Source organism: Diceros bicornis, chromosome 6 (assembly GCF_020826845.1).
Source record: "Diceros bicornis minor isolate mBicDic1 chromosome 6, mDicBic1.mat.cur, whole genome shotgun sequence".
Taxonomy (NCBI): Eukaryota; Metazoa; Chordata; class Mammalia; order Perissodactyla; family Rhinocerotidae; genus Diceros; species Diceros bicornis.
In genome coordinates this window covers 89143197-89169545 of record NC_080745.1, presented here as the reverse complement: position 1 = coordinate 89169545, position 26349 = coordinate 89143197, and the positions used below count along the sequence as shown (strand labels likewise).

Genomic DNA, 26349 nt, shown 5'->3' with positions numbered 1-26349 from the left:
GAATTACCCAGCCTGAAATGTCCATAGTGTGGAGGCTGAGAAACCCTGATCTAGGGCTAATTTAGTCCCGCTATCAGCACATGACCCCATGAGAACTCCACTTGATGCCCCATGTATGTGAGATCTTTTCCCAGGGCCAGTGGGAACATGAACTGTTTCCAGCTCCAGGTGAGGTCCCAAAAGTGTTCAACTTACTATTTTCTGGTAGTTCTTTTCCTGGTTTCAGGCAGGTTTCCCTTAAGTATGTGCAAATCAGTATTCAGCCAAAGACTCGAGGGTCTCCCTACATGTTGCTAGAACTTTCCTTCCTTGCAGTTCTCTCCTCTTCAGTATTTGGCCCCACAAGTTCTAGTCACCTTGGCCTCTCTGAATCCTGGTCTCTGCCTTCTCAACTCAGTGAGACCCTGGGCTCAGGGGAGCTCCCTGAACTGCGCCTGGAAACAGCCTCCAGGTGGACGCAATTGTAGGGCTCGCCTCTCTCGTCTTCCCTCCCTGCAGGATCATGGCCCCACACTGCTTGTTGTCCGGTGTCTGGAAACCATTGTTTCATAGCTTTTGTCTGGTTACGCTGTCACGGCTGGAAGTAGAAGTCTCCCCAGGTGGTTTTGAAGTCCCGCCAGAGCTGAGAAACGCCCCTTTGGGCTTTGGTGAATGTTTGCAAGTGGTGAGCCCTTAGGTCTTATGAAATAAAAGTGCTCAAGTTTCAAGTGCTTAGGCTTCAAGATAGCTGAATATCAGAGAATAAAGAAGTCACCGAGACCAAACAGGAGGTAAACAAACATTCCCTTTCTTCTCACAGTTATCAAAAGGTGCAAAGCAATTTTACCTGTTTCCAAACTAAGCTGAAGAGGTTTAGCCAGATCCGAGTCTTCAGAGTCTCATTTCTCTTCCTCAAATCTTGGCCCCCAAGCTATGCTTTTCCCGGAATATGCCGGTGGTTCTGGCTACAGTGAAGGCACTAAGTCCTCCTGAGTGAGGAGGGTTGAGAAACGGCCTTTCCACAAAATGCAAAAAATATTTCAATTAGCTTTGCCACCCCACGAACAGGTCAGGAACCCCTGCCTCATGCCCGGAGCCTGCCTCCTGCCTGAGAGTGTGCTTGGTGTTCCTCCTGGAAGCCTCAGCCACTTATCGCCCTTGACAATGGCTGGTAGCCAAGTGCGGGAGGAGGGAAATCCAAGAGGCAAAAGATGAAACGACCACTCTTGGGTCTCAATGCTGCCCACTCTCCATATTCTTCCAGCCCCTCTCTGCACCTGCCAATGGGAGGCTGGCTATCAGAGGGCCGGGTCCTGAAGAGCAAGGGGTCAGAGGTCTGAAATTAGTTTTGCTGCGTCAGGAGGCACATCTGGTGACTGAGGTTTTCAAGTTAACTGCACTGTGAATTCTATTATAGGCTACACGACTTGATCCGGGACGTTTTCAGCCAAGGCTCGTTAGATCTATCTGACATCATTTTGGCCAACGTCTATCAGGAAATTGGATGGCAGGGGGTGGAGGGGGACCATGTCTACATTTCAGCCAAACCAAGGGAGGGGAGACGGCCGATGAAATGTGGTAGTGTGCTTAAGAGCGAGGGCACTGGATTAGACTTTATGGGGTCTTGCTGGCTGAGTGACCTTGGCAAGTTTCTTGACCTCATTGAGCCTCAGTTTCCTTATCTGTGTTCATGAGAACCATGAAAATATAGGGTTGTTGGGAGGATTAAGGGAGATAATCTGTATAAAGGGCTGAGCCTCGGGCCTGGCATGGAGACAGCATTCCATGAAAGTGAGTCGTCATTGGTGCTCAAGTTCCAATATACCTTTTTGTGTTGTCCCCAACCCTGCCACAGAGCCATGGCCGGAAGGTGGCCCATGCTCATTGTCACCAGCACTTTAAGGACGCTGTCTCTGTACAAGCTGTCCTGTTTAGATTGGAGTGAACACTTCCTTCCCTCCTTCCCCACACTCAAAGTGCCAGGTGACAGGGACTTAGGACCTTCTATACTTGGCTTGGAGTAATCCCCATTAGGAACTCAGGGATTAGTCACCAACCTGGCCCTGGGCTAAATGCACAGTTTGCACCCAGAGCCCACCCCATCCTGTGGTCAACTGCAAATTCCATCTTTGACAAGAGACTATTCAGAATGACTTCTTACACATCTGCATCCTGCCTGATAAAGACAGGGTTGAGGCAGGAAGTATTAAGAGGGCATTTTTCATGTGAGATGCACCCTCCATTAGAAGACCTGTAAGGATCTAAATGGGGTTTTACCATCTCCTAAAGGATCGAATGGCCCTCATGCTTAAGTGTCCTTTAGAAGTGTCAGGAGAACTTTCTAAGAATGCAGACCCGTGGGATCTGAGAAGGGTGGGGTCCAGAAATCTATGTTTGTAACATGAAAGCTATGTCATTCTGATGTAGCTCTGAACAGCTGATCTGGAATTTCCAGACCAATATTTCCACATGAGCCCGAGAGAAAATGACAAAGGAGGCTGTGTGACTTTCCTGTGTTAAGAAAGCCAGTGTGGGGGCCGCCCTGGTGGCGCAAGCAGTTAAGTGCACGCACTCCGCTTTGGCGGCCCTGGGTTCGCAGGTTCGGATCCTGGGCGCACACCGTCGCACCGCTTGTCAGGCCATGCTGTGGCGGCATCCCATATAAAGTAGAGGAGGATTGGCATGGATGTTAGCCCAGGGCCAGTCTTCCTCAGCAAAAAGAGGAGGATTGGCAGATGTTAACTCAGGGCTGATCTTCCTCACAAAAAAAAAAAGAAAGCCCCCATGGGAGTGGGGGAGGAGAGGTAGGATCAGGGAGGAGAGTGGCAGGGCCAGACCACTGTGTGCAAGGAGAGGGGGAGACGGCGACTGAACAAAAGGGACTGGTGTTGATCCTTGAATTGCCCCATTGATGCTCACCACAGCTGTGTGAGGCACATGAATCCTATTCTTCCAAAGAGAAAATTCTGCAAGGCCCGGAGAGATGCTGCAGGCTGCCCAGGGGCACAGTTAGGAGTGGCAGAAGGAGGACCCACCTTAGTTATGTCCTCCTCTGAGGTTGTGCTTCTCGTGTGGTGCTGGGGGAGAGGAGTGGGAAGCAGCATTTGTCCTGACAGCCACAGCTGGGAACCCAGGGGACTTCAGAGTTGACTGTGGGGAAAGTCCACTCTGCCAGAATCAAGCGGCAAGAGGCAGTTTCAGAACCCCCCTGACTTCTGCTGCTTCGGGCATCATCCCTTCCCATGGCTCTTTTACTCAGCACCTGCTTCCGGCTCTTAGGTCCCACCTGTGTTCTCACTACCCCTCTGTTTCTGCTGTCCCAGGTTCTCTTCCTTATTTAGTGGAAAAGATGGATCAAAGAGGAAATATTGGGCTGGCTTATTTAAAAAGAATGTGTATGAAGGACCTACTGTGTGCCAGGAACTGTGTTAGGTGTTGGGGACGCAGAGGTCCAAAAGGCAGTGGTCTTGGTCCTGCTCATCATCCAGTGGAGGAAGCAGCCACTCCATTGACTGCCAAGTCAGGGTGTCTACCCTGAGCCGTAGACCCAGAGAACCCAGCAAGACTGCACAGGGAAGGAGACATCTGGGCGTGGAAGACTGGGAGTTCCTTCCCCATGAATCTTCCTTCATGGAAGATTGGGAGTTTTCCATGTTTAGCAGGGAGAGTGAGAACATGGGGCAAAGAATGAGGACATCTCTGGCAGAAGGAATGACGAGTTCTGGACGGTGGCACAGGAAGGGAGAACCTAAACAGAACCCCGTTGTCTCTAGAATTGCAGCTAGAATTTGCAGGGCAAAGTTCCTGAGAGGAGGGAGCCAGGCAGAGAAAGGGCGCCAGAAGTTTGCTCCAGATTCCCTTGAGTCTGTGGCTGGAAACCAGTCTGTGCTGTGAAGCTCCATGAGGCCAAGCAAACAACTGGCAAGAAAAGAACTGTTACTGGGAAGCTATAGGAGGAACAATTCTCAGAACTCACTCAAGGCTGCGGATCATTCAAGTTCCCACCATCCAGAATATAGAGACCTCATTGAACATAGGATGAATTCAGTAGAGATTCCACGAGGGGCATGCCTGGAAAGTATGGCTAAACTAGCCCTAGAGTAAAGGTTACTCTAGACCCATCCTATAACAACTTTAAAAACAATTCTTTTTTTTTTTTTTAAATTTAATTAATTAATTAATTAATTTCCCCAAAGCCCCAGTAGATAGTTGTATGTCATAGTGGCACATCCTTCTAGTTGCTGCATGTGGGACGCGGCCTCAGCATGGCCGGAGAAGTGGTGCATCAGTGCGCGCCCGGAATCCGAACCCGGGCCACCAGCAGCAGAGCGCGCACTTAACCGCTAAGCCATGGGGCCGGCCTTAAAAACAATTCTTGAGAGAATTAAGTTGTTCCATAAGTAGTTTAACTGCCTGCCTGAACAAAGTTCAACATTCCTTAAGAGATTACAACAAAATCCAGCAAGCAATAATATAAAATTAAAAATATCTGGCATCCAGACAAAGTTCACTAGACATTCAAAGAAGCAGGAAAATATGACTCTTAATCAAGAGAAATTATGGTTAATAGAAATAGATCTATGAATGACAGAGATAATGAAATTAGCAAGCAAGGAACTTTTATTTATTTATTTTTTTGTAAGGAAGATCAGCCCTGAGCTAACATCCACGCCAATCCTCCTCTTTTTTTGCTGAGGAAGACTGGCCCTGGGCTCAAATCCATGCCCATCTTCCTCCACTTTATATGGGATGCCGCTACAGCATGGCCTAACAAGCGGTGCATCGGTGTGCCCCTGGGATCCGAACCTGGGCCGCCAGCAGCGGAGAGTGAGCACTTAACCGCTATACCACGGGGCCGGCCCCACAAGGAACTTTTAAAAAAGCTACTGTACACATTATAAATATATTGTTTTCCCTTTAAATTCAAGGATTTAAGGATAATGAGGAGAGAAGCAGTTGATATAGAAAATGAACCAAATAGAACTTCTAGAGAAGAAAAAAAATGACTATTTGAAATGAAAATTTTACTAGATGGAATTAACAGGAAATTGGATGCTAGAGAAGAAAAGATCAGTGAAATTTCTAAACTGAAGATGAGAGAAAGGAGGAGAGAGAGGTTGAGAGAGAGAGAGCAGAGCCTTAAGGACCTGTAGAAGAATAGCAACATCAAGAGGTCCAACACATGTATAATTAGAGTCTCAGAAAGAGTAGGGAGGGTGTGAGGACAGAAAAAAGATCTGAAGAAATAATGGCTGAAACGTTTCCAGATGTAGTGGAACATAGGTCACAGCGTTGCTTGTCAAGTATATACATAGCAGGGGCTGGATTATCAAGGTCGTCCCATGTCGAGTTAAATAGTATATATTTCAGTGTTTCCCAGCATGTGGTCCACAGGGTTATCAACCAGAGTTCTCCAGTCCAAGGAATATGTTTGTTTCCTTGTGATCACCATGCATAAATTAACTGAGGTGGCTTGTTTATTACTCATAACTGAGATAATATCAATTTAGTGTAGCATCATAGATTGTTTCAGCTCTGATTGGCTATTATAAAAAGAAAAAAATATGGCAGACACTATCTGTATTATTCTTCTATTGCTGCAACACAAATTATCACATACTTAGCAGCGTAAAACAACACCTATTTATTATTTCACAGTTTGGTAAGTCAGAAGTCCTGATGTAGCTTAGCTAGCCCCTCTGCCTATGGTCTCTCCAGGCTGAATGAAGGTATGTGATGAGGCTGTGATCTCATCTGAGGCTCAGAGGTCTCTTCCAAGATCACTAGTTATCATCAGAATTCAGTTCCTTGTGGTCATAGGACTGAAGTCCCCATCTTCTTGGTTGCTGTCAGCTGGCACTCTCAGCTCCTAGAGGCTGTCCTCAGGTCCTTGCCATGTGGCTCCAGCCACAGGCAGTTTACATGATTTTTTGCTTCTTAAAGGCCAGCAGGACAATCTCTGTTGCTTTGAATCTCTCTGACTTCTTTTAAAGACACATCTGATTAGGTCAGGCCCACTAGGTATAATCTCCCTTTTAACTTGACATCAACTGATTAGTAACCTTAATTACATCTGCAAAACCCTTTTGCCATATAGCATAACTTAATGGTGGAAGCCATAGTCCATCATACTCACAGTTTCCACTCACACTCAAAGGAAATAGAACATACAGGGCATGTGCACCAAGGGGTGGGAATCTTGGGGGCTGCATGTTCTGCCTACCACACTATATTTTGAATTTTTGTGCCTGAACTGAAAAGGAAATAAAAGGAACTCTTAGAATTGAAGGCACATAGATTAGAGCCCCTGTCTAGGAGCTCCATGAGGAAAGGTGCCCCTAATCTGCTCCAGCTCACCACTGTGCCTCCAGCACCAGGTTACCTTCAAGAGACATTTGTGGAAGACCTGTAGGAATGAATGAATAAATAAACAAAAGTGCATGAAGTGTGTTTCAGATGAAAACCTGAGATCGGGGTGAATGATGGTTGATGACATCACGCATGTGAGAGACCTTCCTCTGATTCAATAGCTATGTTAGGGTCCCTTAAAGATTCACTCATTTTGCAGTCATCAACAGACAGACAGACATCAGCTCTAGTTTGCCCAAGTGAAGCTCCAAAATGGAGGTCACTTGTTTTATCACCCTTTTTATTAATCAAATTCCAAATAGAGAATTGATTAATTTCCTCTCTGTGAGTCTATTTTATATCACTTCTTCATCCAGAAAGGAATTTGAGACAGCTGCAAAAATGAGTATCTTGGAGAACGCCCAGGATTTAGGAATAATAATGCATCAGGCAAACAAATAAGGCTGAAGATAAATGGAGGCATTATTTTCTTCAAGTAGACAGCAAACTGCTTGCCTTCTTGTATGCAAGATGAGAGGCCGTTTCCCAGCAAAGCAGCCTGTAGGCAGAGGCGAGCGGGCCGGCCCCCGGGGGACAGCCCTGTGACGGGGCTCAGGTGCCTCTGATGCAGCCCTCTATTTCCAGGAGGTTCACAAAACTCACTATGTTAGCTGCAAATGCGCTCAACTCCACACTAATGAGTTCTGGATGCTGCTAGTTCTCAGCGCTTGGCTCTGGGTTAGCAGCTTCACGTTGCTCTATGGTTTTGGAGGAAACCCATTGCGTGGTGATGGGCAAGGCCACGTGTGTGAAAGAGACGGGGCCTCCCTTGATGGATATGCAAAGAGGGACCCAGGAGTGTATGGGAGATGCCGTGTGCTCAGATCTGCACCGTTTGCCCTCACTGCTGATTTAATACCCAGGAAGGAAGCTTTGCTCTGCTCCCAAGGAGCACATGCCCGGTGCTAGCTGTCAAACACTCAGGGATCAAAAATATGAAGACTCTGTGAGACAGTTCCACAATAAATGACCAAATATTGTCTTATTTTTAACACAAATATAAAAGCATTTAACTCCTATGTGGAATAACCAAAATGATATAATTTGCATTTTTTAGCTCATATATGCATATGCCTATTTCATTCTTACTAGAACAATGGAAACACTGCAAAAGCCTATTCAAATTTTTATTTCATTCCTTGATATAATCACATTCTACCCACACTCTCTGCCTTAGTCTCACGGCTGAGGAAGGAAGGAAGGAAGGAAAGGGAACTCTGGTGCCCTGTCTCTCCCTTTCCCTTGGTGTCATCATTTTCATCATAAGTGATTGGCCAACACAGGGACATATGAGTAAGAAAGGAGACGATAGGGCTAGTTGGTTATTCGCGTTTCTCAGGAATCCATTACCTTCCTTCTGCATTTGGAGTAAGTCTGGTTCCAGGGGAAAGCATGGCCCTCGGGGCTGTCAGAACTCCACTTACTCCATCTTACACGTAATTCACTTATTTTGTATTCACTTTGAGTCTTGCTGAATTGCCGTGTATCGTAGTTTCACCTGAATTCTGTAATCAAGGGGCACCTGCACAGCTTATGTGAATTGAGGCAGCGAACACACATTGTGTCTTTCTGCTCACATGCATGCTCCACGGTCCCACGAGACTTCACTGACACCACACAAGTTCAAAGATAAGATCACTGAAATATTCAAGATGGCGATACCAAAAGCACAGGCCACCAAAGAAAAAATGGATAAATTGGACATCACCAAGACGAAAAACTTGTGTACATCAAAGGACACTATCAACAGAGTGAAAAGGCAACCCATCTACAACATGGATGAACCCTGAGGGCTTTATGCTAAGTGAAATAAGCCAGTCACAAAAGGACACATATTGTTTGGCTCTATTTTTATGATCTACCTGGAATAGTTAAATTCACAGAGACAGAAAGTAGAATGGTGGCTACTAGGGGCTGGGTGGAGGGGGGAATGGAGAATTATTGTTTAATGAGTTTAGAGTTTCAGTTTGGAAGGACGGAAAATTCTGGAGATGGATGGTGATGGTTGCATAATATGGTGAATGTACTTAATCTCACTGAATCAGACACTTAACTGGTAAATTTTATGTTATGTATATTTTACCACAATAAAAAAAAATTCAAGATGGCAACCCTAAACCAGGCACATGGCCCTTCTGAGTGCAGGCCCCTGTGCAACTGCACGGGTCTCACACCTTGAAGCTGGTCCTACACTAACTTGTGTTTATAAATGCATAAGACAATTCTCTCTGACTGGATGGTGAGACCCTGAGGTCAGAGCCCATGTCTTATATCTCTCACCAATTCTGTTTGTTGAATTGAAACTTTAAGCTAAATTGAAGCTTATTCACGATACATTAAAAAAAAATCAGCCTTTTTAAGGTATAATTTACCTACAGTAATATTCATATATTTGTTAAGTGTACAGTTCATTTTGTTTTGACAAATGCATACAGTCACATAACCAGTACCAAATCATCATGTTGTGCCCTTTGTGGTCAATGCCCTCCCCTGACCCAGCCCCTGGCAACCACTGGGCTGCTTTCCCCCACTTTCATTTTGCCTGGTCCAGCGTGTCCTATCTCTGAAATCATGCAGCTTATAGTTTTGGTGACCATGATAAGTTTCTGTTACATCTTTTGGCATCTTAATTAAATAGACGATGTTCTACTGAGGCAGCAGAGGGGTGAGGGCTTGGCCCTGATTCAGGTAAACTTGGATTTTTATTCTGATTTTGCCATTTATTAATTCTGGCTTCGCATGAACTCTTACCTTCTCCGGCATCAGTTGCTTCATATACAAAATAGAGTTAATAATAGTATTTTCTGAACGGGTGCACGGAAAGCACTTAGAGCAGTGCTTGGCTCAGAGTAAGAACTCAGTAACGCTTAGTTGTGTATCATATTATTATTGATGTTGTTATTAAGCATAGTACTAAGAATAACGTATCCTCCCCTCTAGAATGGGAGTAGAGTGGTACCTCCCTTCTAGAGTTGCCATGGAGATTACGCAACGCCTGGGAAGCATTTAGCATGGAGCCTGGCGCTTGGTAAGTGCTCTGTAGTGTAGCTGTTATTATTATTCTGTTATAAAGCCATTAAGGACTCTATTCTGTTATTCTTCACTAAGTAAAAGTCATCATTTCTCCTAAGTCTGAGGAGGTGTGAAAGTAAGCTATCAAAAGTGCTTCTTTTAGATTGCTTTCTGTCAGTCTGCGTGAAAAAGAAGTTGCAAACAGCAGCCACCAGTGTGAGATAAAAAGGCCTTTTCCCCACAGGCCCAGGGGAGGAGAGGCGCAGGAACAGGTGAGACAAAGCATGGGAAATCCCTCAGTCCTGTTTTTTTCCCTTTTTTGTCTCTTTTCCTTTGAAAGAAGGAAAGCAACAGCAATTGAGTTAAAAGTTGTAGGGTTGAGTGGGCGACTGAATTCTCGGAACTTTCTGAGGTGTTCCAAAGTCAGAGTAACTTTATTGTATTCAATTTTGAAGTACTTCAAGCAATGCAGGACTCTAATTGAGGGAAAGTAGACAGTGGCAGTAAACAATTACTGGGGAAAGAAGGTTCCACATGGTACAAGAAATGGATTCGGTTTCTGGAATCATCAGCTCACATTTTCAAGTAAGGAGAAAATGTTGCAAATGATAGGAAACATAATAGAACATGCTGAAAGGAATACTTAAGGAACCTCAGGGGAAATTTACTTCTTTGATATACAAAATAGTTCAGCTAAATTTGACTTTGTAACTGGGTAATTAACATGCCAATATTATGGAGTTATTCTCCCCCCACGCCCCATGTTTGTGTGGAAATCTCCAGCCAAGTGCTTCGTCACTGCTGCTCTCGTTTATCCCTGCAAACACTCAGGGGGCCGAAGTCACCCTGGTGGGAAAATGAGGAGCGAACTCTCTATAGACCACTTCTCATTAGGCAGCCAGGGGAGGTTGTCTTCCTCCGTGTGTCTTGCAAGAGGAGGAGTGATTGAAATAATATATCCTCTTTACATCCTGATTTGTCTCATTTTTAAACCAGAACCCCAACAGACACCACCCTTGAAAACAAAAGTGAAGGAGAATCAAGGAAAGACGGGAAGATTGAACCGCTGCATCTTCATGCAGATCCTAACAAGGGAATAATCCCACCATTTGCAATCAGATAGGGGATATTATCTCAGTAATAAAAGGCAATTGAGAATCTAAATGAAAAATCTAATGCTTTTCATGCTGATTTATTTTATATTAGAAAAAGTTAAACCAGATGTAAACATGAAGAGATGAAGCATGAAGAAGGAATCGTGGCAGAGTGAGAAATCTCAGTTTTGAGTGATTATAGGTGCAGGGTTGCATTAACCAGAAAATACACTGTTGATCCATAACCTGATCTGACATTAATTATTGTTGCAGAAGAGAGTTCAGAAGATTGAATATAAAAATGCAACGCTGGTGAAGATCAATCATGCATCTAGATTAGCCGTGGAGAGTGTATTCCAGCCCAAGAGAGGCTGCGTAAACCCATCGGCAGTCCAACCTGGAATCATCCACTCCACGTGCTTGCTATCTGCCCTCTAGTAGGACCTCCAACATCCCCAGAAGAAGGCATTGCGATGCTGAAAAGAAATGGCCCTCTTCCTGTTTTTCTGTTGGCAGACTCCAGCAATGTCTGCCATTATTCTAAAGAGAAGACCCAGCCAAAATCCACCCTTGGTCTTTAATGACTTGGGGTATAAATAGATTCGGAATCCCTCCTCTGTTCTCTCTGCCAACCATGCATGTGTCCAGAAGAGGCAGAATGGAGGTGGGGTTCTGTGTAGGCCTGGCAGTTTCTAATTATTTTCTCCCCTCTCTTCTTTCCTGGGGCATATGAAATTTCAGTCCCTGTTTTACTTGCTTGATGCTTTATAAAGCCCAGGAACCACCTCTAACTACCTCCACCACCCCTAACACACACACACACACACACACACACACACACACACGCTAATGTGGGGAATGCAGAGAACACTATGTTCTAGTTGGAGGAGGGCTCTGTCGTTAGTAGCTCTGTGACCTAGAGCAAATTACTTAATCTCTCCATACCCCAGTGCCCATATCTATAAAATGCAGAGGGAATGCCTATCTTGTGGGGACTGTATGAGAGAGATATGGAAAACCCTAACCAAGGGACTAGTGAGTTTATTAAATATCTGCAGTACTGAGCCACAATTCTCCACCCAAAACTCTTGGGGCCAAATGTGATTCAACAACGATGTCTTAATTTTATTTCAGAAAGGTAATACTGCACGACATTCCCAGCGGGATCTGAGGTGGCACCCTGTAATTAAGCTCACAGATGTTGTTGCAATAAAATGTATGAATAGTCACACTAAATGGAATACATTAATATTATAAATAGCCTCAGGTTAGCTCAGGTAAGGTTTGCTGTCAGGTTAGTTTTCTACAAACTCAGAGAGAAAAACTCCCTGATTTCAGAGCTTTATGGATTCTAGAATTGCAGATAAAGGATTATGGGTTCATAGTAAGTACTAAGATATCTTGAAGGGAGAGGCAGTAAACAACAACAACAGCAAAAAACAATAATGTATTTGCTCATCAGAGTCCAGCTGTTATGGCACGGCTTGGGAGGATCAAGTGAGAGAATGTGAAAGTCGTTTTGTAAAGCATTTCATCTTGTGTAAATGGATGATTCTAGTATTATTAGACCTACGATGTTCAAATCTTGCCAGTGCATAGCTTCTGGCTCCTGATGGAACTCATAGGTCAATTTGCTGTCAATGTTATCAATGTCCTAGCTGGTGTCAGGCTTAACCACAGGATTTCTGCTGTTGGTGGTGCTGGTAAGGTGGAACTCTGTAAGGTGGCAGGTGGTGAGGTGGTGTGGAAGGAACACCAAACCAGGGTCAGGAGGGCTGGTGTAGGTGCCAGAGCCACCATTTTCTTGTTCTTGGGCATTTATGTCTCTTACTCTCTCTACCTTGGTTTCTTTTTTTTTTTTTATGAGGAAGATTGGCCCTGAGCTAACATCTGTTGCCAGTCTTCCTCCTTTTTTTTTTTTCCTTTTTTCTCCCACAACCCTAGTAAATAGTTGTATGTCATGGTTGTACATCCTTCTAGTTGCTCTGTGTGGGATGCTGCCTCACTATGGCTTGATGAGCAGTGGTAGGTCTGCGCACAGGATCTGAGCTGGTGAATCCCGGGCCACCAAAGCGGAGTGCGCGAACTTAACCACTACGCCACCAGGCCGGCCCCTCTGCCTTGGTTTCTTTATATAAAAACCCTATGTGTTCTGGCAACTTCTCAGGACATTGGGGAATCAAAATGAAGTAATGTGTATAAAAGAGCTTTGCAACCTGGAACTTTGCCTATGATTGTGAGGTATCATGATTCTCTTCATGTGCTTGAGCCTAAGCTTAGTTTTCTCCCAAGTAGATCCTAATTGCCTGGGTTCCAATCTGGGCTCCCCCACTTGCTTACTAGGTGTGTGTATGACTTTGGACAAGTGACTTACCTCTCTGTGCTTCAATTTCCACATCTGTAAAGAGGAAATAATATTATCCTTCTCTCGCAGAGTTGCTGGAGGATCCAATGAGGTAATTGTCAGCATGCAGTGAGCCCTCAGTGATAGCTCCTTTGTGATCCCAGGCTTGAGCCAGGCCCTGGAGCCACCGGGAATAGAGGTGGAAAACAGGGTCTTTAATCTTTCCCCTATTGTGTGGCTTTGGTAAATTACTGTTGCCATTCACTAAATAACACACTAATGGCTTCGGAGACCTAAGGGAGACAAGATCTTGAAAGGACTGAGTTAGGAGTCGCTTAATGATCACTCAGGAAATAGCTTGGGGCTGATCAGACTCTCCCAGTGAGTAGTAAATAGTAAGAACTACAGCAGTACGTTTCTTTTATTAGGGAACGTATTTCTACATGTAGAAAGAGTGTCACTATGTTCACTTTAGTATGCTTTTTCCTAAAATTTTAATTTTTACTTTGTGGAAATCTTAGCAGACATCCATTTGTGTTGCCTGTTGCATTAACAATATATCATAAGCATGTTCTCATGTCACTTCACAGTCCTTTCATTCATTTCATTCATTCGGCATATATTTTCAAAGACGTATTATGGACCTGGGGCTGTTCTGTGTGTTGCATTTACTGCATTGAACAAAGAACTTACAGTGTGGAGCTTACATTCTAGTGGGAGGAAATGGAAAACGAATGAATAAATATATGTCACACTCAACAAATGAGGAACAGAAGGAAATTAGCTTAACATAGTAAAAGCCATATACGAGAACCCCACAGTGGGCATTATACTCATTGGTGAAAGACTGAAAGCTTTTCCTCTAAGATCAGGAAGAAGACAGGATGTCTGCTTTCACCACTTCTATGCAACATAGTATTGGAAGTTCTAGCCAGAGCAATTAGGCAAGAAAAAGAAATAAAAGGCATCCAAATTGTAAAGGAAGAAGTAAAATTATCTCTGTTTGTAGATGATATGATTTTATATGTAGAAAACCCTAAAGATTCCATAAAAAACTGTTACAACTAATAAATGAATTCAGCAAAATAGCAGGATACAATGTCAACACACAAAAATCAGTTGCATTTCTTTTTCTTTCTCTTTTTTTTGTGTGTGTGTGTGTGAGGAAGACCAACCCTGAGCTAACATCCACCGCCAATCCTCCTCCTTTTGCTGAGGAAGATTGGCCCTGGGCTAAAATCCGTGCCATCTTCGTCTACTTCATAAGGGATGCTGCCACAGCATGGCCTGACAAGGGATGCATTGGTCCGCGCCTGGGATCCGAACCTGTGAATCCCGGGCCGCCAAAGCGGAGTACACGCACTTAACCGCTGCGCCACCAGGCCGGCCCCTCAGTTGCATTTCTAGACACTAACAATGAGCAGCCTGAAAAGGAAATTAGGAAAACAATTCCATTCACAATAGCATCAAAAAGAATAAAATATTTAGGAACTATCTTAACCAAGGAAGTGGAAGACTTGTACAATGAAACCTAGAAAACATTGCTGAAAGAAATTAAATAAGACATAATAAATGGAAACACATCTCATACGCATGGGTTAGGAGACTTAATATTGTTAAGATGTCAATACTAGCCAAAATGATCTACAGATTCAACGCAATCCCTATGAAGTCCCAATGATGTTTTTTTGTAGAAGTAGAAAAGCCCATCCTAAAATTCATTTGTAATCTCAAGGGACCCCACATAGCAAAAACAATCTGGAAAAAGAAGAACAAAGCTGGAAGACTCATGCTTCCTGATTTCAAAACTTACTATAAAGTTACAGTATTCAAAGCAGTGTGGTGCTGGTGTAAAGACAGATACACAGAGCAATAGAATAGAACAGAGAGCCCCAAAATAAACCCTCACATATATAGTCAAGTGATTTTTGACAAGGGTGTTCAGACCATTCAATGGGGGAAGGACAGTCTTTTCAACAAATGGTACTGGGAAAACTGGATATCCACAGGAAAAAGAATGAAATTGGATCCCTTTCTAACACCACATATTAAAATTAACTCAAAATTGATCAAAGATCTAAATGTAAGACCTAAAACCATAAACCTCAGAAGAAAACAAGAGCAAAATCTTCACAGCAGTGGATTTGGCAATGATTTCTTGGATATGACACCAAAGGCACAGGTGACAAAAAAAAAATAGACAAATTGGACTTGAAAATTTAAAAAATTTTGCATCAAAAGACAATATCAACAGTGTAAAAAGGCAACCCATAGAATTAGAGAAAATATTTGCAAATCGTATATCTGATAAGGGATTAATAACCAGAATATATAGAGAACTAAAACCCAAGAACAAATAAACAACTCAATTCAAAAACAGGCAAAGGAAGTAAATAAACATTTATCCACAGAAGACATACAAATGGCCAATAAGCACATGAAAAGATGCTCAACTTCAGTAATCATTAGGGAAATGCAAATCAGACAACAATGAGATACCACTTCATATCCATTAGGATGGCTACTATTAAAAAAACTGAGAAAATAACAAGTGTTGTCAAGAATGTGGAGCAATTGAGACACCAGTGCACGGTTGGTGGAAATGCAAAATGGTGCAGTCTCTGTGGAAAACAGAATGGTGGTTCTTCAAAAAATTAAAAATACAGTCACCATATGATCCAGCAATTTCACTCCTGGGTATATACCCCAAAGAACTGAAAGAAGGAGCTCGAAGAGAATTTGTACACCAATGTTCATAGGAACATTATTCACAATAGTAAAACGTGAAAGCAACTCAAGTGTGCCCATCGACAGATGAATGGATCAGGAAAATGTGGCATATACATGCAATAGAATATTATTCAGTCTTAAAAGGAAGGAAATTCTGACATATACTACAACATGGATAAACCTGGAAGATATTATGCCAAGTGAAATAAGCCAGTCACAAAAAGACACATACTGCATGATTCCACCTATATGAAGTTCTTAGAGTAGTCAAAATCATAGAGACAGAAAGAAGAACGTTGGTTGTCACAGGCTAGGGGGAGCGGGGAAGGAGGAGTTACTGTTTAATGGGTATGGAGTTTCAGTTTTACAAGATGAAAAGAATTATGGAGATGGATGGTGGAAATGGTTGTACAATTTTATGAACGCATTTAACCCCACTGAACTGTACATTCAAAAATGATTATGAGGGTGAATTTTATGTTAAGTATATTTTACCACAATAAAAAATTTAGATTAAAAAAATAAATATATGTCACATGTTAGTCTTGGTGAAACATAGTTGCAAAATGTTGTGTCTTACACAGGCAGCAATCAGTTTCAGCTCATGAGCAGAGGCTCCAGAGACAAGGCTGTAATCCAGCCCATCTCAGGACTAAGCTTTAACACATAGCTGAACCAAGCCACTAACTCTCCTGGTTCAAAAGACGCTGAAGCTTCCCTGTCACTTAGGATATACTATCCAAATTAGCATAGCATTCATGGTGGCCCAGGATATGTTGTTATAGTCTGTAGATGCGGAGACTGTAGTGTGGACTATGAAAATTGTTATAATGTTAACGGACACATTAACACACGCACTCTGACTTGCAAAGCCATTCCCTGCTGTTGGATATTTCTGATACCGCCGATGTTTTGCCATTATGAACCACACTGCAAAAATGTTCTTGTGAATATGTCTTTAACTATGTCTTGAATCAGTTAGGAATCCAAGAGCTTTAAGCTGGGGAGAGATGTAACCAGATTTACCTTGTGGACACATCATAGATGACGAAGTGGAGGGAGGAGGCTGCTGGAATGAGAGTTAGGAGGCTGTTGTGGTCTTGGCAAGAATTATGAGGGCCTGGGTTAAGGTGGTGGGCAGAGGGAGGTGGAGATGGAATGGAGAGATATTTAGGAAATGTAACAACAGGAGTTGTTGATAGAACACATCTATTGGACTTGGCAGCTAGGTGGCCACTGGAGAGCACAGCGAGAATAATTCCAGTATCACAGATCATAGTGGCTCAATCTATGTGGTATTGATTGTGGTAAACCGAGGATTGAGTGGGGGACGAGGAGGTGGGACAGACAGTGTGGCCATCTCCTTCAAGAAGCTTTGCTGCAAGTGGGAAGGTGAAAGGGAGGAAGGTGGCGTGTGTGTGCGAGCGAGTGTTTTGGTTTTGTTTTTAAGTTAAGAAAGATTTGAAGGCAGTGAGAAATGTTGAGGGAGGCAAAGTTGAAGACTGAGGAGAGAACAGGAGTCTTGATGGTGCAGGATCTCCGAGGAGCCGGGAGAGTGGATTCCAAAGGGCACTGTGCATAATTTGCCCTGGATAAGAGGCTCCGCTTTTGTTAATTAATTAATTGATTGATTAATTCTTCCATTCTTTTTTCAACAAATATTTATTAAAAGCCTACTATGTGATTGGCCCTATACTAAGTGCTAGGAATCCATTGGCAAGCAAGGCAAAAATAATTTTATTTTCATAGGGGTTATAGTCCAGGAGAGAAGCAGACATCAATTGTGGATTCACACAAGTCAATGTGTATTTACAAACCAAGGTGAGTGCTCTGAGGGGAAAGAAATGCTCTGTAAGAGCTTATAAATCAGAAGCCTGACGTAGTTTTGAGAGTGGTGTTTGGAGAGACACTCACATGAGCAAGTCATGTGAGCCAAGATCTGGAGGAGGACCAGGAAGGCAACATGCTGTACCGCTGGAACAACACATGCAAAGGTCCTCTGGTGGGGGAGAGAATTCACATTCAAGGGGATGAGGGAAGCTTGCACAGAGTTTGTGGCCTGGAGAGAGGTGTCCAGTGATATCAGAGAGATGAGCAGGGGTGGACCACATAGGGCCCTTTGATTCTTTGTCCCAAGGGCAATGAAAAGCCTTGCTCTTTTGCACAAAGGGATTACAATGAGCAACCAGCAAAAGTAGAGCCAAAGCTGGGACATCACTGTTGGATTGAGACCTGGGGCAGTTGGTGACAGAGATTCCTGAATCAATAGTGCCAGAGCCTGTACAAGACAGTTCCAGGTTTCAGAGAAGCCAGGCATTTGCAGAGGGCTGTGGGGCCTAGTCTGCTTGCCATCCACTGCCAGCTGCTGGGACCCAGAGAGAGAGAAATTGTCCTCGATCAGAACCAGTGCACTTCAGTCTCTGTTACCTCACATCGGGGCTGGGGCTCTCCACCGAGGATTGTGTGGTGCGCCAGGAGATTGCTGGGTGAAAATTAACTCTATGTGGTCATGTCCCAGGTTAGCTCACTTGCTAGTCTTGACAGAGTTACTTTAAAAAATACGTATGGGGGAGCCGGCGCAGTGGTGCTGCGGTTAAGTGCACGCGCTCCGCTTTGGTGGCGCAGGGTTCACAGGTTCGGATCCCTGGTGCGGACTGACGCATCCCTTGTCCGGCCAGGCTGTGGCGGCGTCCCATATAAAGCAGAGGAAGATGGGCACGGATGTTAGCCCAGGGCCAATCTTCCTCAAGATTGGCCTTCCAAAAGGAGGAGGATTGGTAGTAGACGTTAGCTCAGGGCTGGTCTTCCTCATACACATGCGCGCACACACACACACACACAATGTGTACAAAATCTTTCTTAGAGACATACAAGACAACCCAGGAGAGAGGAGGCTTAAAATCTCTTCTAGTCAGGTTCATCCAACACCCCTCCTGCCCCAGAGAGCTTCCGGACCCACCTGCCTGGTTGTGTTTGAAGCAGTGGAGAGATAACTCACTTCTTCTGCCTAACTTGGGATTTAAATTATTTTCCATCCCCCTGTCTAATGTTGTCACACTTTTATTTCCTTCCGGAAGAGTTTTCATATGTTATCCAGTATTCCCTATGACATGTCTATGCTAAGTCTGAGAAAAGGATATATATAAGTATAATGGCTCTATATGTATAGCCAGGTATAGTCAAATAGCCAAATAATAATACCTAGTTAAAAAAATAATAACAGTATTTGGAACACACTGGCTAAAAGCTTAGGCAATTGGGTTCTGACTAGCCTGGTCTGAACTCTGGCTATGTGGCACCCCAGTGGGTGGCCTTAGCCGTGGCTTTCTCAGCTCCTGTAGCAGGGCTGATATCACCTATCTTTCTAATGGTTGTGAGAATTCCATGAGATGGTGTATGGAAAGCACTGAGCACAACACCCAGCCCATATGAAGTCTCAGCAGGTCTTCTCCTTACGACTATTATAACTAATAATCATATTACTAACAGGCAAAGGCTGAGTCAGGCCCAAGGAGGGGAAGCCCAGGGAGTGGCAGAAAATGGTGTGGAACTGTTTAATTCTCCTGATCTCATCCCAGCCGCAGTCCAGCTCCTGCCCCCATCTTTCTCTGCTGCCCTGGAGTCCGGGGGGCCAGGCTCCTGCTTGGAACAGAAGAATTCTCACCTGCAGCTTCCCCTCTGCAGTCCGAAAGCTGGTTGCCCAGATGCTGGGGATGAGAAGGGGCCAAAAATGGGACCATGAAGCTTAACTCAGGCTCGGGACTAGGAAGTCAACTGGGGTTGGGAATTAGAGGCCGGCTCGAGCTCCACGAATGTGTTGTCTCGTCAAATCATGCTAAGATTACAACAGAGGGGTCAGAAGAGTTATTCTCCAGCTTCGGGGTGAGGTCATGGGGTATCCAGAGGGATGACGGCCACAGGGCAGAGCCGGTATGGGATGAGGTGCTCCGGAGTCGGATTATAAGTTTATAAATCAGAACCAAAGGTCTCAGCCACAGCGAACTGCTTCCTGAATAAACTTACAAAACAAACCTTTGCCTCCTGGCAGAGAAAGTTAGCACGACACTCACGCTTGCAGACAGCAGAATACTTTTGTATATATCAATCTTATTTTCATTGGACCTTGAAGGCTAATTCCTGAAATTTGATTGCTCATGGTTAATCAATTTATCAATACTTATTGAATGTCCAATTTTAGTTCAACACTCATTCAGCACTATGATGGGGTAGAAAAGAAATATTAGATATGGTTCTCTGATCTACTAGTAAAATCCGTAGCAAAATCAATGTTAGCTTATTACATTTTTTTTCCCTCCCTTCCTCTTTCTTGTGTATTTCGAAATCATCAGAAACTTACCCTTTATTCATTGGCAGAGTTAACACAGAAGAAAATGGAAATAAGTATTCATTACAATCTGTAGTAATTGGAGGAATGGAGAGATTCTAGGGATGTTCCAAAATTTTTTAAAAATAGTAATGTATGTTATTGAAGATTATATATCTGGCAAATAAAAATATAAAACTGGGAAGGTCTCTGTTTATCTTCCAGATCCACAGTCGGCTCTTCTCGTCCCCCAAAGATCACTCTGCCTGGGAAAGAAATGAAAGTCTTGCAAATGCAGGTAAAGAACTCAGCTCTGACCGGGCACGTCCCCTTTCAAGCCTTTATTTACTCTCTCTCTCCCCTTTATTGTTAATAATGAAATGTGCTTTGGAGCCTAGTCTCCCCCCAAACCTGAGATGAGAGCTCAGTGGCTCTGACAAGATTTGAAGCCGATTTGAATTTCTAAACACACAGGCTTCTGTGCTGGCAGTCTCCAAAAAAGTGAACAATGCAAAAGAAATATTGGTTGCCTCATGGAGTGCGTCGGAACCCGAGATTACAGCAGATTGCTGAGTGTGCGGGGGTTCATGCCGGCGCAGTACGGGGTTCCTCCAAGAATGAGTAATGGGACAAATACAGACCTCCTCAGAATGAAGTGGGTGCAATTTAAATATAGGCATGGTATCTGTGCGTTCATCAATCATTTTTTATGAAGCTTCAATTCATAGCCACCAAACTGTAAAAACACTAGGTGAGGTGGTTACAGTTCATAACGTTTATGAAGTTAGTTAACACAAATGGCACGAAAACAAGCTTTTTTTCTCCCTTTCGTGAGAGAAATCATGGATTTAAGTCAAATTTTCTGATGGTACTGTAATAAGACTACTGGGTTAATAGAATATTCCAATTCAGAGACTTTAGCAAAAATAAATTCTAAAAGAATGTTTTCATGTAGCAAATTTTATTTTTTAATCTTCATTTTTATTGTAATTTGTAAATGTGGCAGATGAGTTAGTATATGTGAAAAATATACATGTATATGTGTGTATGTATATATACATGTGTGTGATTGTATGTGAATACACACACACACAATTTATAGCTTCTCTTTTCATTATGTCTTTCCACTTGCCTATATTAAAGATATCAGGGACCTGAATTCTTTTTTATAACTGACACAGTCAACCCAAGACAAAAATATTATTTGAAAGAAGCTTTCATAGTTTATCCTTTCTGGAGCCCCCCCAAAACATGGTTTATAGCTTATTCTTTAATAGCGGCAGATATTTAGTTTGGATCCTTTAAAAATCTAGCCCAGAAACTGCCTGGAGTAAGAATGTGAATCCGCTGATAGAAGCTTCTGGTGGCCTGAACGGCAGGCTCAGGAAGCACGTCTGGCCACCTGCACCCCACAGGGAATTTGGGAACACTGAGAAGCATGCCATGTTTTCCTCAGAGCACTCAGAGGTGGCTGTGAGATTAGTGACCTCAGTGAGGATGCCCTGGTCTTCTGTTTCTGAGGACGAGGTCAGCCTGAAACGGGCCTACTCTAGCACTTCTGCAGTGCATGTCTGTACTTAGCAGTTTAATGACTTAGAAACCAGGTACAGCTGGCCCTGACGCCAGAGGTGAACAGTCCAGGCTGCAGGGAAGTGCCCAAGCAGATCTGGGTGAGGAGGGAGACTCACATCTCCTGGATTTCTTTCTTCTGTTTTAAATCTATCTATATTTTCAAAGTTCTAATTATGGAAGAACCCTTCAGAGGCAGTCTCAAACCTTGGGTATTCTGGAAGAAGGCAAGGAGTTGTTAAAGAAAAAATCATTCACGATGCTTTTCAAAGAGGGCAAGGCAGACTTCATTCAGGGGGACTAAGACACTGGGGGTTTCAGAGTAGTGGAGAGAGATTGGGCTCAACTCCAAATACAACAAGGGAAAGTGGGAATTTATAGCCAAGAAACAAGGAGGGGTCAGTGGATGAAACATTTCTAAGAGGAAACATCAGGAGCAAGGTGGATTTTGGCTAAATTGACTCGACAGTTAGAGGATGAAGAATTTGATCAGATATTAAGGGTGGGGGATTTTCTCTAAATTGACTCAGCAGGATTCTTGCTAAAACTGGACTAAATAGGCCGAGGACAGAACCCAAGAGCGAGGCCTTGTCAAGAGTTCTCGGAGGAGACTGACTCAAGTTTGGTTAAGGAGAATCTCTGCCAGAGTCAGGAAAGAAATGGGCACTGTGTTTCTCTGAAGGGCTGACTCTGACAGGCTGCTCATGCTCTCTGCATCTTCCTACAAAGCTGTTTCCATCTGTTAAAGAGAAGTTGCTCTGGACACTGGTTAAAAATGGCAGAACAGGTTTTATTTGAGCTAGTGCAGTAGGGGAGAGAGACTTCAGTACAGAACTGAGCTCAACTGTGAATACAGCAAGGGCAGCTGAGGATTTATAGCTAATGGGCGGAGTGGGGGACTCATGGATGGGAAATTACTAAGAAGAACTTGATCAAATATCAAAGGTAGGGGAAGAGGAACTTGACCAGACATCAAGGGTCAGGGAAATTCTGGCTAAACTGGATCAGCAGGATTCTCTCTAAAACTGGACTCAATAGGATTCTGGCTAAAACTGGGCCTGGCGGGCCAAGACAGCAGGCCAACGATGAGGCCTAGTCAGGAAGAGGGCTCAGGGGAGCCTGAGTAAAGTTTGGTCTAGGAGGGAGTCCTGTCATATTTTTTCTATGAAAATTGGCCTGAGCAGCCACCTGTGCTCTCTGAGCTCTCTGGTTGCACTTGCTCTCTCAGGAAAGAACAAGGAGTTTGGTTCAGGAATTAGACTTCCTGTCCCCACACTCATGAGAAGGACCCAGCACAAGGAGGAAATCTTTATCAGCCCTCTCTGTGGCTTTGGGAAACCCAGGGAGCAGAGTTTTAGGTCAAGCTCGGGGTTGCAAGAACCAGAAACACACTGTCATAGACAAAAGGGAAACCGTTGTAAGGAAACCAGTGAACTTCACGGAAGAACAAGCCACCAGGTTGCAGAAAGTGCAGGAACCAAGGGGGCTCCATGGGCCTCGGCCACAAGACTGTGGACCTTCACCTAGAGCTGCGAAAACAGGAATCAGTGCCTGACTCTTGCTGCTCATGTCACTCAATTAACCTTCTCAGGCTCCATCCTGATCCAATCATCTCAGGTCAGGAGGCAGGGTCAGATATTAGGAACATGACTTCCGAGGATCCAACTTTATGGGTATCTGGCTAGCAGGGCAATTCTCCCAGGAGTCCGTGGGCCAGGCAGATGTCCCAAAGGCATAAGTAGGCCCACGGAATCTCAAGTCTGAAAGGGGCCATGGAGGTCCTTTTGTCCAACTTCTTTCTGATGTCCGATGCTTGAAACCCCTCCCCTCATTCCCCTGCGGGAGTGGGGAAGCCTCTGCAGAGTAGGCTGACCACACCATAAGCCCGAAGGACAGGGGACTCACTCTATTTGAAGGTAGCTCATGACCTGCTCACACAGCTCGAATTGTTAGAAAACTTTTAGATTGTGTTGAGCCAAAATAAATAACTTACTTTATTTTTAATCTGTATTGAGTAGGCAAAGAGGACCTATTAAACAGTTTAGAGTTGCTGGAATATGTGATCTGATCTGCGTCCTAGGAAGATGACTCCACTGTGGTATTCTAGGAAGGAAACAATCTGGGTTTAGGCCAGGGCAGGGGCAGCGGGTACTGGGGCCTTTGGAGCACTGGGAAACGGCTGAAGTATTTACAGACGGTTGGGATAAGGGGAAGTTAAAGATGTTTCTGGGCGTACAGTGCTACCATTAATGGGGTAGGGAATTCAGATTCAGGAGGCTTGTGTGGTCAAGGGATGGTGTTGGTGGGAGGATCCTGAACTTGTGGGCTTTGGACACTGCGTGTGAGAGGCCATCTATTCTCGATGTCCAGGAAGAGGTGGCAGTTTGGTGTTGAGATCAAGCCACAGGTCAGGGTCATAGATCTTGGTATGATTATCATTTACAGGTGGGTCATGAGACAAACCACGAGAACAGCTGAGGTTAGTGCAGGAGAGAACATGTGAGGTGGGAAGAGGGTGGGGCCACAAAACCTACGGAATCCACATGCATGGGGTGGGGAGAGGAGCACTGTCCTGGGCCCCCAGACCTGGAGTCAGGGTTTTGTCTTTCAAATTGAGTTGTCTAGTGCCAGTGTTGACTTTGCCCTCAATTAGGCCTTTGTCTTTGGAAAAGGCTTTCCACATCCTCAGGTCTTATTTTGCTCTTAGACAATGGTGATTTAGGACTCCTCCATCTCTGTGGAGCTGCTCTGAAATTCAGTGATGTGGGTGGTAGCCTCTGGTACAGAAGCTAGATCAGTGGGGTATTTGGTCTGAACAGGGGTCAGAATGCTCAGCAGGAAATCTGCAGCGAAACGTCGCCTCCGGATTTTCCTGTTTGCTTCCTTCGTTTGCACAATGCAACTATTCACTGTCTGGGCATTGGAAATTCCAGGACTGGGAAGGGCAGGGAGCCGGTTTCTTGTGGTAAAATTGTCCTCTTTGCAAAGCCTTTAAATCTGTTGGCCTGGGTAAAATTTCCATTTACTGTGATTAATAGGATCTGAACACTAAGGGAGAAGCACATGTAGGAGTGGATGACTACTTCTACCCAAACTCACATCTATTTTCAGAATCAGTGGAAGTAGGAAGTCCCTTTCAAATTTCTGCTTGTAATAAAAAGATTCCATTTACCACTGTTTCCCCATCACTGTGCTACCTGTCTGCAAGGTGAGACTGCTTGATCTGAGGATTTAGCAATGATTGGGAGAGTCCAGTGCCTAGTTAAGCCATTTCCGGGGAAATCAGTTACAGGAAACGTATGTAAGGGGAGTTGATGAAGGTCACTTGGAATTTTTAATTACTAATCCCCATGCTTTAGGAAGGAAGGTGGGACAGCATGAAATTTTCTCCCTCCTGATCAATTAAGCCTGACCTTTACAACTGGCAGTTTTTAAAGAGTAGGTCTTTGATTGATGAGTGGGATGAAGTCATTATATTTCCACTTAAAACTTGAGGATAATTGTTCCTTTATTCCGGCTTTTACAAGAGCAGTGATACAACCTTCATAATCATAGTTTCAGTTTCATTAGGATTGAGTCAAAGAGTTAGTTGCCCCAATAAGACACGCACCCTTGACTATGCTTTGAGAAAGGATTGCGCTATTATCCCTTAAAAACCACCCTGGGTCTGATGTGAGTTGTGTTTCTTTTTTTCTTCCAAAAGACATTTGTAATTGCAGTTTCTCTATGAACAAGGTATGGAAGGGACACCCAATTTATCTGTTTGTTTTCCCTGAAAAAACTGGTTTTTATTAAGGCTCTAATCTTTGGAGTTGAGACGTGGATTATTTTTTACACAGAAGCCATTTTGATCACACTGCACTTCATCTGCCTCATTCTCGTAGAATCCTCCCTGCCCCTGTGGAGAATTCACCTATTGATCAATATTTAAGAGTATCTTTAATCGATGCAACTTCTCTGGTCAAAAATCACATCGGTCCTCAGAGGGCAAGGTATAAACTCCTTGGCACAGCCTTTGGTGCCCTTCCTGCTCTGACTCTAGTTTATCCTTCTAGATTTTTCTCCAATAACATAGCCTTGCTGCACCTGTACTCAACACTTACATGTAGCTCTTCTTGCCTGTGGAGAGACTCTCCTGAAACCAACTTCTGTATATTTCTGTTGTGAAAATCCTTCCTTTTGTCAAACGAATCCCCTGATTCAACACCCCGCCCCACCACCAGTCTCCAAGGGCCTTTTGTTTGTTCCACAATCAGTGTTGCCTTGTCCCCTTGTAGACTTGTCTTTTTTTCCCTTCAAGACTGTGGGCTCAGAGGGCGGGGACCTTGTCTCACTCATTTCTATGTTCCCAAGTTCAGGGACTGGCACATAGAAGTTGTTCACTAGATTGAACAGCGCTATATGTACGAAGGAGCTACATGGAGCTGATCCTGCATCCTGGGATCCCACTCGACCCTCCAGGGCAAACCCATAGAGCAGGCTGGGAATTGGATCATGTGACAGCTGTGGAGAGCCTGGCAGAGGAAGCACCTGCCTTTGGGTTTTTCCAAGATTCTTTCAAGTGCTTCTCATGACAGCACCTGTCCTGTCACTCAGCTTCCCTTGTTGAGAGGGACAGAGGCTTCCACCCAAGTGGCTTCTATGGAGACTGCTTGGTGCTCACTACACGCAGTGTCCAGCCTGGTTTGGAGGTGGGAAAAGGCAGCATAACTTCTGATCAACAGCAAATAAAGAACCTTTATTCCCACTTTCTGCACAAGACATAAAGGGAAACACGTTTGAGTCTGTTGTACCTACTTGTGTGGGACATTAACAGAAAGAAAATAGAACAAGTCACCTTTGTTACAGGGGCATGTGATAGTCCCTGTTTGCTCACTCATGAATAACCA

The 26349-nt window shown here is 44.1% G+C and overlaps 1 protein-coding gene across 2 annotated transcripts in view; it reads left to right on the top strand.

The window, feature by feature from the left end:
• The window catches only part of C6H10orf90 (chromosome 6 C10orf90 homolog), a 210482-nt gene that overhangs the window by 4138 nt on the left and 179995 nt on the right, over positions 1-26349 (top strand). For both annotated transcript variants that reach the window (XM_058542722.1, XM_058542721.1), the window contains exon 2: positions 20117-20189. In XM_058542722.1, the coding sequence (XP_058398705.1) occupies positions 20117-20189 (73 nt within the window). The remainder of the gene's footprint in view (positions 1-20116; positions 20190-26349) is intronic.